Source organism: Mytilus galloprovincialis, chromosome 4 (genome assembly GCF_965363235.1).
Source record: "Mytilus galloprovincialis chromosome 4, xbMytGall1.hap1.1, whole genome shotgun sequence".
Classification (NCBI taxonomy): domain Eukaryota; kingdom Metazoa; phylum Mollusca; class Bivalvia; order Mytilida; family Mytilidae; genus Mytilus; species Mytilus galloprovincialis.
In genome coordinates, this window is record NC_134841.1 from 101,930,076 (window position 1) to 101,948,101 (window position 18,026).

Sequence of the window (18,026 nt, forward strand, 5' to 3'; positions counted from 1 at the left end):
ATAAGGTAATAAAATAAAAAAAAACTATAACAAAAAAAAAAGAAATTTCTTTCAATGAGATTTTTTTTTTTCTTTTCTTTAATTTCATACATAAAAAATGGTCATTTGAAAGATGCAATTAGGTGCCAGGAGATTGCGAGAATGCAGGATTTTGCTCTATTTATGCCAGAGCTTCTGGGGGCCTTGAGCGGCCCCCAGACCCCCTGCCGTAAGTCACCAATCTTACAGCTTGGTGGGCGTCCTGCTTCGCCGAACGCATGTTGCAGCCGGCTATTATTTTAATTGAGCCTTCTACTTCAGTTTCAATGGAAAGCCCTGAAAACTTGCATATCATCTACGTTCCTTTAGGAGTAAATGTGTCTGCATTGCCAGCTAAGAGTTCTCTAAAAAAAAACTTGCATATCATCTACGTTCCTTTAGGGGTCAATGTGTCCGCTTTGCCAGCTAAGAGTTCTCTAAAAAGCTTTGATATCATCTACGTTTCTTAAGGGGTCAATGTGTCCGTTTTGCCAGTGAAGAGCACTCTAAAAAGCTTGAATATTATCTACGTTCCTTTAGGGATCATTGTGTCAGTATTGACTTATATGATTTCTCTAAATACTTGAACATCATTACGTTCCTTTGATTGTCTTTTTTAGCATTGACGATTTTGATATCTCTAATCGATTTTTTACATTTCAAAATAATCCTTTCAACGTTAAATTAAAAGAATCTTTAATTTTTTGATTAATTTACGTAGGTTTAACTATTTTTGTCGCTTTCAATATTTCTTTGTTATAACTTAACTAGTAAAGCCTATACAAAATACCACCCCATATACTAGTATGTATATACCCAACCAGATGTTTGAAATTTTTACCTATTATGTCTGTTTGTTTAATTCCCAGATTGTTGTCAATATGATGGAATTTTGCTCGTTTGTCATACAAGTGAGAGGTTTGGCTGGCTATTAAACCATGTTTAATTCATCGTTTTCACCATGAGGAAATGTGTGTACATATTTATAAATATTTAGTTGTTTTCCATTCGTCTGAAGTGTTTGAGCTTTTTAATTTGTTATTTGTTAAGAGACGTTCCGTTTTGACTTTTCCTTAGAATTCGTTTTTAGCTCACCTGCCCCAAAGGCTTTTTTTCGTAAATCTTAGTAATCTATTACAAAAATCTTCTCCTCTGAAACTACTGGGCCAAATTAATCCAAACTTGGCCACAATCAACTTTGGGGTATCTAGTTTAAAAAATGTGTGGCGTAATCCGGCCAAAAACCAAGATGGCCGCCATGGCTAAAAATAGAACATAGGGGTGAAATGTAGATTTTGGCTTATATCTCTGAAACCAAAGCATTTAGAGCAAATCTGACATGGAGTAAAATTGTTCATTAAGTGAAAATCTATCTGCCCTGAAACTTTCAAATGAATCGGACAACGGGTTGTTGGGTTGCTGCCCTGAAATAAGTAATTTGAAGGAAATTTTGCAGATTTTGGTTATTATCTTGAATATTATTATAGAAAGGGATAAAATGTAATCAGCAATAATGATGTTCAGCAAAGTAAGATCTACAAATAAGTTAATATGACTAAAATGGTCAGATGACCCCTTAAGGAGTTATTGCCCTTTATAGTCAATTTTGACCAATTTTTCGTAAATTTTTGTAATCTTTTACAAAAATCTTCTCCTCTGAAACTACTGGGCCAAACTTAACCAAACTTAGCCACAATTATTATAAGAGTATCTTGTTTAAAAAATGTGTGGCGTGACCCCGCCAACCAACCAAGATGGCTGCCATGGCTTAAAATAGAATATAGGGGTAAAATGCAGTTTTTGGCTGATAACTCAAAAACCAAAGCATTTAGAGCAAATCTGACATGAATAAAATTAATTATCAGGTCAAGATCTATCTGCCCTGAAATTTTCAGACAAATCGGACAACCTGTTGTTTGGTTGTTGCCCCCGAATAAGAAATTTTAAGGAAATTTTGTAGATCTTGTTTATTATCTTGAATATTATTATAGATAGAGATAAACTGTAAACAGCAATAATGTTCAGCAAAATAAGATCTACAAATAAGTCAACATGACCAAAATTGTCAATTGACCTCTTAAGGAGTTATTGCTCTTTAGAGTCAATTGTTAACAATTTTCATAATTTTTTGTTAATTTTTGTTAATTTTTGTAAATTTTTAGGAAATATTTTCCACTGTAATTACTGGGCCAAGTTCATTATAGATAGAGATAATTGTAGCAACAAGAATGTTCAGTAAAGAAAGATCTACAAACACATCACCATCACCAAAACACAATTTTGTCATGAATTTATCTGTGTCCATTGTTAATATGCACATAGACCAAGGTGAGCGACACAGGCTCTTGAGAGCCTCTAGTTTTTGGTTATTTTCCTTTGTTATCCACATAAAATTTCTCTTACTACATGGAATCGAATCAAATCAAATTCAAAGTCTGTTTTTCTATGGCAAGGTCCATTTCGAACAACTTATTCAATGCTTATCATAAATGCACAATCATACAATATACTTAAACATACTTACATGCAATCAAACATTCATTATGATTGTTAAAATATAAAGTCGAGAGAAAAGACCGAATACAAAGAAGGATAACTCTAGCTTATTAATCTAATGTGTATCAACTGAAAGTTTTATTTATTTTAGATACAAACTAACAAGATATAAAAACTTATCGATTTCATATAAGAGAAACTCACTCGATAAAGTTTGTCTTTGGCCTACAGATATCCAAAACCATTTAAGTAACTCCATATATCCGAAAACAATGAAATGCTTAAATCCTGGTCATATTAATATGGCGCTCTAAAACAAAAAAATATAAATGAACACATTTTATAATAGTTACAAATACCTTATTTGTATATTAAGCAATGTCATGACATGATTAGAATTAAATTCGTTCACAGTGAAAATTGTTTTATAAGTGTTCATAAAATATTGTATTTTGGAAGTGCATTTTATTGGAATTATTAGTTATAGCTTCTTAATATAAAGTTTATAAACATACAGATGGACCTGTTCAACTGGTGAGTGAGAAGACCAACACAAACAAATAAGGCAAAATGCTTATCAGAGACAGGCATACCTGCTCAAGGATTTAATTAAACTTATTAAAAGATTATGTCTTCATTATATGAAAATCAAGCACAATCCCTTCCGTTAGGAGTTTGTAATCATACTACTAGTATCATAAGATATATGCGAAGAACATCAACCGTACCATGCCCAATATTTAGTTTTAGAATAAATGTATTTATTGTCGATACCAAAAACCTTATGATCAAATCAATATTAATACCAAAATGTGCAATCTTTAATGATCTGACAAAATAATCATAACAATATCCTTTCTGAATAAGTCTGTATATGCCTACTGTTTGGTCGAATTATTTTGTACTCATTTGAAGTAAATTTCAAACCGAACCTTCTAGAGACAAAAGAAAAAGTACCCGTGCTTGCATTTCCTATCATGATTTTCTTAATATAGGGTTGCTGCTCACAAGGAAGCTATTAAACCAAGAGTTCCAAATGGTGAAGTTGAAATCATCACTTTGTTAATTTTACGGACGCCATCACGAGTTGGTTGACTGTTATGGAATAACCGTTTCACAAATGATATCGGATATGTTCTTTAAGTCGTAACTACAATCCCCTTCCCTTTCATGAATGTGACCTAACGAGTTAGACTATTTACCAGATTTGTTATCACATAAGCAACACGACGGGTGCCACATGTGGAGCAGGATCTGCTTACTCTTCCGGAGCACCTGATATCACCCCTAGTTTTGGTGGGGTTCGTGTTGTTTATTCTTTAGTTTTCTATGTTGTGTCATGTGTACTATTGTTTGTCTGTTTGTCTCTTTATTTTTAGCCATGGTGTTGTCAGTTTATTTCGATTCATGAGTTTGACTGTCCCTCTGGTATCTGTCGTCCCTCTCTCTTTCAAACTTCTTTCAATTTCAGTTATTGATAACGATGGCCGACTTTAAACAAGAACTTACGACACACATTATGAATTCACTATTTAGTATTTCAATTGTAAATATCCCATGTCTTAGTTCGTTTCTGTGTGTGTTGCATTGTCTTTTGTTTTTGAGGCACTTCGGTGTTTCTATTGTTTCGTTGTTTTCCCTTTATAGTTGATGTGTTTTCCTCGGTTGAAGTTTGTAACCCGGATCGATTTATGTCTTTCGAACAGCGATATACTACTGTCGCCTTTATTTATAATACCCTCTAGCGCATCATATGGCTTTTTTATTGTGTTCTCCAATTTATTTATATTGTAGTCCTGTGTTGTTATTTTGATGTTATATTTCACATGGCCATAAAAGTGCGAGGTTTGGCATGCCACAAAACCAGGTTCAACCCACCATTTTTTCCTTTAAAAATGCCCTGTACCAAGTCAGGAATATGGTCATTGTTATATTATAGTTCGTTTCTGTGTGTATTACATTATAACGTTGTGTCGTTTGTTTTCTCTTATTTTTGAGTGTAAATTCACATTGCGATAAGACGTGTCACGGTACTTGTCTATCCCAAATTCATGTATTTGGTTTTGATGTTATATATATTATTCTCGTGGGATTTTGTCTATGTGTGTTACATTTTAGTGTTATGTCGTTGTTCTCCTCTTATATTTAATGAGTTTCCCTCGGTTTTAGTTTGTTATCCCGATTTTGTTTTTTGTCCATGGATTTATGAGTTTTGAACAGCGGTATACTACTGTTGCCTTATTTTACAAATCCACGTTACGGCCGTGTGTGTTTGCGCTATTGATATCATAATAGACCTTATTAACAGGGGTGTGCTACTTGAACAAAAAAAAGTAATAATGAAGAGATATAAGAAAGAGCACATGAAATTGACACTTAAGTTTAACTGTCTATATCTTTAGATACAAGAATAGATGCCTGATCTGTAATGATATCAATTGTGTATTATTACAGATTGTGACAGTTGATCAGTGTGTATTCGCAAGGCAGGATCATGCATACATAAAGTAGACGCTTATCATCACGCATCTGGTCTTACTTCTTTTGGAATTCATATGTTTTGATTGTAACAATGATTTTTATCTCTTTATCAAATTTTTGTAACTTAAACACTTGAAACCAAAACTTTTGGTGAATAATTCTCAAGTCAAATCTAGTAGTTTGTTACACAATAAATGGCATATGCCGACAATAATATTAATTCGATCCAAGTGTATTGTGTTGAAGAAACCTACATATAAATCTATGTCCAAACACTAGACTCAATAAAAGTTTGATTTTCAAAAACTGAACGCATTATATAAGCCATGAAGATTCGTATTCAAACGTTCATTATCCTGGTACCTTTGATAACTACTGTGTACTGATAGTTGTAATTCCAAGTTTTTTGTGATATGATATAATGTGTATCACTGAAGCTAAATTTGGATTGTTAGCTGAATTGTTAAAACGATGTTTTACAATGATGCAATTTTTAATATTGGAAAGGATATTTTCAGTAGACGTTTTGTGAATAAACAATCAAATAGAGATCGAGTTCATTGAAAAATAAGTCAATTTACTATTTACTGAATACTAATAGCTACAGAACATTCCTTTTTTATGTTATAGTGATAAATTGTCTACAAAAAATTACACTTTATTTTATACTTCGTCCAGCGGAATTATATTCAGAACTTAGATTATAACGGAACTTCTAATTCATGACACTGTTGCGTCTGCTTTGTGACACAAATTTTAATTTAATGTTTTGTTTTCGTCTGTAACATAGATATTGGCCCTCCGGTATATAATATTTCGAGAATTGACGTATATCATGGTAAGATCTAGCGACAAAACTGTAACGCAATTTTTATTCCAATAATTTTTGAATAAGTGCATTTCAGTCAAATTTCTTATTCGATTTTTTGTTGAATTTATTTGTATGTTTGATTGAATTGTCTAGCTAGTTGTGTTGTATTCCTTTGATGTGTGTTTAGACATTTTTGACTGCTAAATCCCAATTATTGTAACATTTAACTATTATATCTAATTGGTTGATCATTATATTTGTCAATGTAACAGTTATCAAAGGTACCAGGATTATAATTTAGTACGCCAGACGCGCGTTTCGTTTACATAAGACTCATCAGTGACGCGCGTTTAGTTTACATAAGACTCATCAGTGACGCTCGTATCAAAATATTTATAAAACCAAACAAATACAAAGTTGAGGATCCAAAATTCCAAAAAGTTGTGCCAATTACGGCTCAGGTAATCTATGCCTGGGATAAGAAAATCCTTAGTTTTTCGAAAAATTTATAAGTTTTGTACACCGGAAATTTATAAAAATGTCCACATTATTGATATTCATGTCAACACCGAAGTGTTGACTACTGGGCTGGTGATACCCTCGGGGACGAAACGTCCACAAGCAGTATAAAGAATTATACACATTTCTTATACTAATGGGAAATCTATCTAACTTTTAAACTAGTCTAATTCAATGATTTTCTCTGCAAAATGCATGTACTAAATCAGGAATATAAAAGTTGTTTTCACTCGTTTGCTCAATGCTCTTCAACTTCATACTTTATTTGGTCTTATAACTTGTTTTGATTCGAGTGTCACTAATGGGTCTTTTATGAGTTCGACTGTTCCGCTGGTATCTTTCGTCCTTCTTTTATAGACGAAATGCACGTCTGGTACAATTACAAAATTTCAAACCTGGTATCTAAGATGAGTTTATTGTAAATATTGTTTTATTTTGTCAGATTTCATGTGCTTTTCCTTTTTGAATTTGCCTTGGAGTTTGTTTTTTTTCTTATGGGTATTTTGTTATACCTTTTTTCAGTGGCATTAAACATTTTTGTTTAACGATATTTTAGATTTCAGTCTTGATTGCAGTTCTTATTAGATAAATAACAAATGCGCTTTATTATGCAAAGTAAAATCTTAAAGTATTCGTTAAATTGCAAATACACGAATATCTAAGAGTTCGCAAACATTGTAACAAAATGAGTCTCATAACTCTATAACAAGAAAGTAAAAACCACCAAAACTTATTGTTAAGAACATTTATTTTGATGCAAAATATGAGGTCAACGAACGTTTCATTTTACATTATAATAAAGCTGTCTCTTTGGGTCTTGTTGCTTCAAATGTTACATTTAAATCTCGCAGTCAGGAAATCAGGCTATTCCTCTTTATTGATGCTTCTACAATCAGAAATATTTTAACTTATGAGTATTGAAATATTAAGTCCTTCCTTATGTTCGTGTCACTGTTTGTGGTCTAAACAATGTGAAATTGTTATAAAAAAACAGAAGGAAAAGGCAGGCTCGACGCAAGTGCGAATAGTTTTGATTTAGTTAGACATAAGATGAATTTTGTTTTAACCATGACGGTTTAATAAAGTGTATATTTTTTTATTGCAACCGTTTTCTTTGTTTTCGTATAAATCGATATGGTGTGTGCACATGTGTAATAGCTCATTGGTTTAATAAAACAAATAATGACAGCTATTTCAGACGAAGTAAACAATATTCTAGATCCAAATGTTGTACTTTATAGTATATTGTTTTTGAAAGATTTAGACTTATTTGCTTCAATTCTTATATATTCAAGTTATGAATTTGATACATTTTTTAATCACAGATTCTAAATATTTCTAAATCAGAGATTTGAAATATCTCGAATCATAGATTTAATCATATATTGTTAAAAAAAAAATAGATTGTATACATTTTTAAATCAAATATTCATCAATTTTTTTTTTTAAATATTTTCAAATATTGATTTTACGTTTTGTTGAGAATTGGTCTATACGTTTTTAAATCAAGTATTCTATATATTTGTTTATCATATGGTTAAAATGTTATTGTTCTTTGGTTACTTAAGACGAAATAAGGACATTTTGTTTTTAACCTAGGCCTGAATTGATCTTTTTGTGATCAATAAATAGATGCCGACAATTAAAATAAACTTACCAGTATTTGTTATTTCTATATTTATTGTTATGTCTGTTGCCTCCTCTTGGTTGTCTAAGAATGTCCATTTGCACAATAGTTGCTCCATGTCCACGTCGCATATTATTTATTCTTACTTTTCCTCCGCCTGCTACGTCCATAACTTTCCCTACCATACCAGACATACGCATGTTCTTCATCATACCAGACAATTGAGGAGCAAAGACAGTTCTTACACCGCCCCCACGTGAGTTCCCCTGGCCACCGTAACCATATCCCTGTCCGTAGTTACTGTTGCTAGACCCTCCATAAGTAAAGGAATTTCCTTTACTCTGACCTTTGCCATAAGAATCTCCATAACCCTGACCTCCACCATAGGTAACTCCATAACTTTGACCACCACCATATGCGTTTCCATAGCTCTTACCACCACCAAAGGTAATTCCAGAACTCTGACCACCACCATAGGCATTTCCATAACCTTGACCCCCACCATAGGCATTTCCATAACCCTGACCTCCTCCATAGGCATTTCCATAACCTTGGCTTCCCCCAGAGACAATTACATAACTCTGGCCACCACCATTTCCATACCCTCCATATCCTCCTCCTTGGTGACCGTCACCATTGCCATAACCATAACCGTTTTGGAGATTACGGTTGTAGTAATCGACGTAAGTGTTTCTAGGGTTAACAATGCCTGGTCTTGGTAAAACTACTGATGGCATATACCTTGGACCTGGATGTGGGAAGTATCCAGCGCTGCCTCCGGCCTGTTTCCATACACTTTCGTGTAGAGGGTTTGGGTCGTATTTCTCGCCAACAAATTTGTAGTTCAGCTTGGTGGCACAACTAGCACTTATCACACAAGCAATAATGAGCAGAAGCATTGTTGGAAAAATTGTTCAACCTGCTAGAAAAATAAATCTTTATTAAGTTGTATAATTTATAGTTTAAGTGCCGTTATGAATTTTCTTTTGTATATGCTTTCCTTTGATTCAAATGAGTATGAATTGAACATGAAGATGTCTAATAAAGGCAACAGTAGTATATCGCTGTTGGAAATTCATCAATCGATTAAAAAAAAACAAATCCGGGTTACAAACTTAATCTGAGGGAAACACATCAAATATAAGAGTAGAACTACGACACAACAGAAACACAACACCAAAAAGTAACAAACACAGTAACAAACTATAATATAAAAATGGCCATTTTCCTGACTTGGTACACGACATCTTAGCTAGTTTCTAGTTGAAAGATGTGTTTACGTTTATATATTTTGTTTTTTCATTTGTATGACAAAGATTGATATCGGTATAATTATTAGAACCGGTACAAAACAGATTTATAAATTATAACATTTTTTAATTGGATGTTATTGAAAATTTCCTATTCACGGATCAATCTCATTGATACATGTTGAAATAACTCCATATTCTATTAATATAACATTATACAAACTATTTTCGTGTTAATTTAATTTTTGAATTTGGTTTCTTATATGTATCATACAACAATAAAGCTAAAGTAGCGCTAACAGAAAATAACGTGTACATAGTATTGATTTAACAATCAGTGATGGACGAATATCAGTCTTCTACGAAATCACTGCTTTTATAGAATTCAAATACAACATACTGACTGAATTTCCGGATCATCATTATTGTACATATACTGTAGCTAGAGTACTTTGTAAATCCCTGTATACAAATTGGTCGGTTTGGCAATTCTAATTATTGTCTGTTAGTTTTTATCCTCAGTCAAAGTTTTTTTAATTTATTTTGCTTCCGTTAGATTCAAATAAAGTTCATAAAGTTTATCAAGAAAAACGTGTCTTGTCTGATGGACGGAACTCGTAGTATTTCCTTTTTTTCAGAAAAATGTAATAAGGTAAAAAAATACTCACTTATAAAGTTCCAAATTTTTTAGACTGCTCTACCACTTTTTTCAGCTGAACTTTACTTTTATAGTGATACGTAATATCACATAATAAAAGAGCGTAATGCATTTGATGTCCATGATAATTAAAATTGAGTATACAAGATGAATTAGAACTAATAAATTTGATCTTTTGAACAAAATAAATCGTGTGTTACATATCATTAAACTTTGACTGATACAAGACAAAAACAGATTTATTATCAATTTAAGATAAACAACTTTCTAACTCAATATCAATCTATTTGATCGATCTACATGCATATAGACTCTAACGCTGACGCTGGTAAATTATAGAAGAGAAAATAAAAAAAAAGTTCAAGAATATTATAAAATTAGGTCTTGTCTAATCAAGCTAGTAGTTTGCGATTAAATATTGGTTATACAATTTATCTACAGATTTATTCTAGAATTCACACTTATCAGCGTCACTGATGAGTCTGATGTAGACGAAACGCGCGTCTGACGTACTAAATTATAATCCTGGTACTTTTGATAACTATTTGTGCTATGTATACAGATATAAAACTATAAGTTTGTAAATGAACTGCGTTACATGAAAGTAAGAAAAATCAATGTTGTGCCAGGCAAGGGTCTAGAATCTATATATATAATTTCGAATACATACATGGTTATTTTCGTATTGAAAAAAAATGATTATAATTATGATTTCCCATAAAAAGCTTAAAGCAAGGAATTTGTGCTAAAAAACTCTGTACTTTATTTTTCACTATTCCTTATTGCCAGTCGATAATTACGAATAAAAACTTCAATATTTTATTTGTTCGGTGTTATCATCTACCATTAAAGCTTCAACCAAAGGAAATATGCTTCTCCTATTACTGCCACATAATGTAAGCTCATATAAGAATAAGTCTTTGCAATAAACTCATCATAGATACGAAGCCTAATTATTCAATATCAATTGGCGTTTGTTTTTCGTATCGACATTAAGTAATTAATGTCAGTCTTTTCATATAAAGCCACTTAGAATACGTCTTTTGTTCCAAATATCACGATAAATAACTTTATTTTAAAGTCATCCGATCATACAATCTATAAGTGCGCATCTTCCGTTCCCGACAATCTTTCCATTTATCTTCGACTTTTTTATTTTCAAAAATTGACGATGTTAAGACAATAATAGAAACGCAGGTTTCATAGTTTCCAATACTTTTAGGTCATTCATGCAACTTAACTGTATCAGATATTTTCGCGGGAATTTGTTGTTCTCAACACATCACAACACACTCGATGTCCTTATTATTATAATGAAATGTTACAAAACTATGGAAAACCTTTACTGATTTCCGGGATTTCTTAGCATGTGTTTAATGGGAAAGTAACATATTTCCTCATTATTTGACATGTACCGAGTTTACCTAAATCTATTAACCTGATTTTAAGTGCTTACATAGTCTACAAAAATAATTATAAGACACGTGGGTTTACCTCTTTGAATACATTATTTTCTTTATTATGCTCTAAAATCAAGGCAAAAAAACATGTCCAATAGACTAATAAGAAAAATAATGTTTTTCGTTTTATAATTTATATTACTTTATTTTTTAAAAGTAAGGCTTTTAATTGATGAATTGCAACCAATGACTCGAAGAGTACAATCTCAGTGTATCTAATGAGGGACAACAGGAATATGTAATTTAAAATCAATTTTAATTTTAGGTATGTGTCAATGATAATTGAGCGGCTGTGTCTACCAGTTTAAAAGAAATATCTTTGATGTGTTTTTTCATTCTGTGCTTACAGACATTCACCTAGCACGGTAAGATTAATCTAGTTGTCTTGTAGATCTTTCTTTTTTTCCAATTAACCTTAAAAATTCGGGGTTCTCTTAAAAAATCTTCTTCTTTTTTTTTTAAACATAGACATTGTGGCTTGCTATTTTTAACAATACCTTGATTATATCATCTTATGTTTGCAGTAAGGTCACAATTGTCCAAAAAATATAATGATTATTGGTATTTAAATATAATAAACTAGTCAAAGTTTTTTGAAATTTACATGTGAAGAGCAGGATCTGCTTACCCTTCCGGAGCACCTGAGATCACCCCTAGTTTTTGGTGGGGTTAGTTTTGTTTATTCTTTAGTTTTCTATGTTGTGTCATGTGTACTATTGTGTATTTGTTTGTCCTTTTCATTTTTAGCCATGACGTTGTCAGTTTATTTTCGATTGATAAGTTTGACTGTCCCTCTGATATCTTTCGTCCCTCTTTTGCAACAAAACGAGTACTTGTTTAAGGAGAAGGCTGACTCTATAATATGTAATCGAATTTATTATTTCGTCTTAAACTTTATATAAAAATATTTTATTCAATATATGTTCAGTAAATATCCTTGTGGAGGTGTTACAGTAGTGGTCTAGGGCAATATACACAATGGATGTGGTGTTGCTAAGATGTATTAGATGCATGGGTTTAAATCACACTGAGGAAAATACAAAAAAAAATTAACGGAAATTTCCAGGTCTTACATTGGTGGGCTTAATTAAAGAGGAAGTATTATATGAACTATGGTTTTAACCCTGTTTAGTCACAGGTTATCCAACGACAGTCGTAAAGTTATCTCATTTTTATACCTATCTATATTATGTAGTGTTGTCAACGGTTAACCGGTTAACCGGTTAACCGTTCGAACGATCGAATACCGAATACCAAAAAATCTAACCGGTTAACCGGACTTTTTTTCAATTTAAATAGATTTCATATAAATTTGTATTGAAATCATTAAATAGTTGTGTTTTCTTTAAAAAATGTTGTCGTGGTAATTAATTTGACGGATCAACTGTCCAGTATACTGATTGGTATTGTTAATACAAAAATATAAAATTAATTAAAATTTGTTTCTCAGCTCGGGGCAAGATCTTAAGGAAACATAATTAGTTTCATGTTTTTTAACAATAATTTTTAATCAGTAATACGATTAAATTTTACGATTTACTTCATTATTTCACTTTTGATCTTATATTGTGTAGACCTACATGTGAATGTGCGTCGTGCAAGTCTTTGTCATAACTATATACTAATTCAAAAACTGTAAAAAGCAAACCAACGTGAATGTAATCAATGTATACTTGATGGTATGAATATCAGGATTAATCAATTTTAAATTGAAAAAACACCTCGCATTATTTTTGGAGACAACAAGACAAAATGGAAGAATCATCGGTTTCAGACATATTCAATTCTACGAGATCAAGACGTTTTTTTATTTTTCAATTTGAAGTTAGTACAAACGCCATAATGGATACCGTGTATTTGATTATTAAAAGTAAAACTTCGACAGGAGGCTTCACAGATAAGCCTTATAAAAGCAAAGACCAAACTTTCATTCATCGTATTATAAAAACGTAAATGTGTGACTTGGATGGAATGTAGTCACATTGACACTCATACCACATCTTCTTACATCGATGTGTAGGGTACTTTTGATAAGGCCTTCAAACATTAACTTAAACTACCGGTTAACCGGCAATGAATAGGCAAAAGTGTACGATTTGACAACACTAATATTATGTAAATCTATTTGGTCTTACATTAAGCTCACCAATGTAAGATCGACAAATATTTGTTCTTCCCTCAGCGAAATCTAAACCAACATAAGGCAACACTACCTGTATAAATATATAGTTTAATAACTGATAACAATCATCGCGAAACTTTGTCAGGATCATGCTCAATGTCTTAGAATGTACTTTTTCTAGATATTTTTATCGAAATAAAGAAGATCATCAGACAGAATTGTTGTAATGCTTTTTTAATATATTTATCATCATTATTTACTTTTTTAAGTATTGAAAGTAAGACAGTTTATATACACTTGAACGGTAATTTTGAAATTGCATACTTATTATTAAAGGTTTCATCATGAATATGTTTATCCTTGTCCTGTGTGTTTGTTATGCGGCAGTTGCCAATGGAAGCTCTAAATACAAAGGCCCAACATACATTGATCTTGGTGTTACCAGATTTCTACCAGCGAAGTATAGTAAAACCTGGAATGAACAAGACAAACCGATACCATATTTCACTGGTCTTCCACAACATTTACGTGGACAAGCATTTGCACTCGCAGTAGATAGCCCTCTTGTAAGGATTGGAACCGGCGGTGGCATCGGTGGTGGACTCGGAGGTGGACTCGGAGGTGGACGTGGAGGAGGACACGGCGGTGGAGGTAGAATCGGAGGTGGACGCGGAGGTGGACATGGAGGTGGTAATGGCGGTGGATTCAAAGGTGGTCGCGGAGGGGGACACGGAGGTGGAATCGGCGGTGGACTCGGAGGTGGAATTGTAGTTGGAATCGGGGGTGGACGCGGAGGTGGACATGGAGGTGGTAATGGCGGTGGATTCAAAGGTGGTCGCGGAGGGGGACTCGGAGGTGGACGCAGAGGCGGATACGGTGGTGGACTCGGAGGTGGAATTGTAGTTGGAATCGGCGGTGGACGCGGAGGTGGAAAAGGAAGAGGTGGACAGGGTCCAAGCTATGGAGGACAATACGGCGGACAAGCAACAAACTATGGTGGACAGGGTTCAGGATATGGTGTCACCTATGGTGGACAAGCTCCAAGCTACGGCAGTCAATATGGCGGACAAGCAACAAACTATGGTGGACAGGGTTCAGCATATGGTGTCACTTATAGTGGACCAGTTTCCAGCTATGGTGGTCAATATGGCGGACAAGCAGCATACTATGGTGGACAGGGTTCAGGATATGGTGTCACTTATGGTGGACAAGCTTCAAGCTACGGTGGTCAATATGGTGGTCAAGATACAAGCTACGGTAAGTGTAAACAGAGTGCAAACTATGGGGGAAAATATGATCAAACTTATAACGCACAGTCCGGAAATGTATATGGTAATATATATAAAAGAGGGACGAAAGATACCAGAGGGACAGTCAAACTCATAAATCGAAAATAAACTGACAACGCCATGGCCATAAATGAAAAGGACAAACAGACACACAATAGTACACACGACACAACATAGAAAACGAAAGAATAAACAACACGATCCCCACCAAAAATTAGGGGTGCTTATAATAATAAAGCTTTCAAATAGAGCCAAAAGTTTGCATAAGATATAAAGTTGTAAGAGATCACATTCTCAAGAAACATTTGTAACATCAAAACATAAAACTCCACACGAAAATAAATCATTATAAAGAAAACATACACACTCTCTTTTTTTTACTAAAATTGACGATTAAAACCAATCGGAAGTTAGACTGAAATATTCTTGACTTTCAAAGTCGCTAATTAATGATGATGTTCAGCCATCATCGAATCAAATAGTTAAACAATTAAAACATTAAATGTTTTAGTAAAATTAGTATGTGTATAGACATGTTCATTCCTTGATGCGCGAAACTTGAACTATTTATTGATAGTGACTTTCTTGGATTCATAGCACAGTTTTTCATTTGCATTAATCGTTCTTGATTCGATCCAGTAAATAATTTAGAAATAAGCTAATGAAATGCCTATACAAGGCGTTTATTGGTGTCAATTCAAAAAAAACTGCAAAGGTTTTTTTCAATAGTCAGCACTTGTGTTGACATGCATAGCAATTATATGGTCATTTTTATAAATAAATGTCTACAAAAGAATGAATCATTCGAAAATCATAGGATTTTCTTATCCCAGTCTTAGATTACCTTAGCAGTATTATGCACAACTTTTTGAATTTCGGGTCCTCAGTTCTCTTCAACTTTACACTTGGTTTGGCTATCTTACTATTTTGATATGAGCGTCGTTGATAAGTCTGGCGTATCAAATTATAAACCTGGTACCTTAAATAACTCTTAGGTTATTAGTTAACCAAAGTGCACCTTAGTGTTTTATCTCACTGTATAAAAGAGGGACAAAGTAAACAAAACTGTTAAACCAAAAATGTGAAAAAAATGTCCTAATTCTGTATAATTTCCTCTTTTTTAGGCAAAAATCAGCGATACGGTTCTAAATATTAAAGCGAGGTAAGATGGTTATAACTGGCAGCCAAATTGTACGTTACAAAAAGGTTTTCAGATTCAAAGGAAAAATCATAAATCATAAATCAAATGATATTAATACTGACAATGTATATGTATTTAAATCGTGTACATCAAAAATACAAAAAGGGCTTTTATAGCACACAATATATTCAACAGAAATTATTTTTGAACATCATTGACCCCAATGTTGCTCAATATTAAGTTTCGTGCTTAATGAGCTGAGCATGTCGTCCTACGTCTGACCACGGTCTTTCTACTTTTTCTACATTTTGGGTTTCAATTGATAGCATACAATATAGCAATATATAAATCCATTGCGTCTGGAATACCCATACTGATCACAATTCCAATTTCTTCCGTGTATAATTTCTATTTTTGACTTTTTTACTTATTATGTCCGTTTGTTTTGTTTACACACCGTTGCCATTATAATGGAATTCTATGCGCATGTCATACAGTTGAGAGGTTTAGCTTGCTATAAAACCAAGTTTATCCACCATTTTCTACATAAGAACATGTCTGTACCAAGTAAAGATATCACAGTTGTTTCCCATTCGTTTTATGTGTTTGAGTTTTTAATTTTTCCATTTAATTAAAGGCTTTCCGTTTTGATTTATTTCGGAGTTCGGTATTTTTGTGATTTTACTTTATCTACTGATCTCTCTAACCTATTCCAGATTCATTTACTCTTTCAATAGCACCATTCTTTGTCACACTGTCCGACAACAATCAGAACTATCTTTTTTTTTAAATGTCATGTATTTAGTATGAAGCTAATAGCAACAAAAAATTTCAAGCAACTTCGAAATTTCTTATCCCATGTATTGGAAGTTTTGAATCATATCGAGAGCTTTGTATGGCCTCCATAGACCCTTCGGTATCGTTTTACCATGTATCTCTTCAAAAATAGAGGTTTTGTTAATATTAGGAAAGGTGAGCTTTTATTACTTTAGTAGTTACTTCTTTATATTACAAAGTTTTGAGCTTGCAAATTGAGAATATCAACTCGTAGTACAAGGGTTTGAAGATGCAAGGTTACGGAGATTATTGTCGAGTCCGTCAGTGCCCGTGTACCTTATTCTGTTTTATTCCAACGATCGAAAACGTTGTTGTCAAACATATTTATAAGCTTTTAGCTTCAGTAACATCTCTACCCATTAAGTAGCATCAAAAGGAAGAAATAATATGTAACCGAACTTAACAACCTTAGAAACATCTATATATTTAAAACATCAAAACATATGACTATCACAAAAAGTTTGTTCTATGCAGTTGTGTATGGTAGAAATTTGAGAGAAAAATACATGTAGAACAAAAAATATATTCGGCTCAAATTAATAATCAAATCGACAAAAAAATAGGCACTATAATCGATGGTCAACAAAGTCGGTGAAGTTTGAACAATATGTATTCTTTAAACATCTTTTAAAATTATGTGAAGCGATTTCCGTTGTTTTTATGTTCATTTTTTTTACATTTCAGAAATCAATTAATATCAATGACATAACTGATGAAGAAAATTGTCCTTATATGTATTATAGCATATATTATTTCATTATATATACCATTTTAGACGCCCGAAGATGTTTTAAATAAAAAAAATATTTCTAGGATCTTTAATGTTTTATTTAGCCTTATTAAAAGTTTATTGACTGTATTTTGAGAAATACATTTAAACTTGACAAATGGTTTTGTTGGCTATAAAACCAGGTTTAATCCACAATTTTCTACTTACGAAAATGTTTGTACCAAGTCAGGAATATGACAATTGTCATCCTTTCGTTTGATCTTTTGATTTTGCCATTATATTACTGTCTATCCGTTTTGAATTTCAGTATTCATGCGATTTTACTTTTTTGGTTTTTTAGTTTAGGATTAAAGATCATATGTCGACCTCCGAATGCATGTTGAGAAGTAGTTGAAACGTGTCTTGCCTAGGTCTCTCATGATATAGAATGTACATGTATAGAACTTTAATGGGATGAGAAGTCAGAAAAATGATTTTCAACGATCAAAGATAAAGAAAAGTATTCAGCCACTGAATTTCTAAGTACTTTAATAGTAATTGCATTTGGTGTAATAGACACATGGATGTGTAAATTCATCACACATGAG

At 32.7% G+C, this 18,026-nt stretch overlaps 2 protein-coding genes across 2 annotated transcripts; one reads left to right on the top strand and one right to left on the bottom strand.

Annotated features, from left to right (window-relative positions):
* Positions 1 to 7,061: 7,061 nt before the first annotated feature.
* On the bottom strand, positions 7,062 to 8,904 carry LOC143070887 (uncharacterized). The gene is made up of 2 exons (XM_076244995.1): positions 7,983 to 8,904; positions 7,062 to 7,211 (listed from the first exon to the last, which is right to left on the bottom strand). Coding segments are annotated over exons 1-2 (870 nt in total). The 5' UTR covers positions 8,852 to 8,904; the 3' UTR covers positions 7,062 to 7,210.
* Positions 8,905 to 13,727: 4,823 nt separating this feature from the next.
* Positions 13,728 to 17,521, top strand: LOC143070888 (uncharacterized). Its single transcript, XM_076244996.1, has 3 exons — positions 13,728 to 14,699; positions 15,856 to 15,893; positions 17,394 to 17,521. Exons 1-2 carry the CDS (start codon positions 13,787 to 13,789, stop codon positions 15,885 to 15,887), a joined length of 945 nt encoding a protein of 314 aa, XP_076101111.1. The 5' UTR covers positions 13,728 to 13,786; the 3' UTR covers positions 15,888 to 15,893; positions 17,394 to 17,521.
* Positions 17,522 to 18,026: the final 505 nt, after the last annotated feature.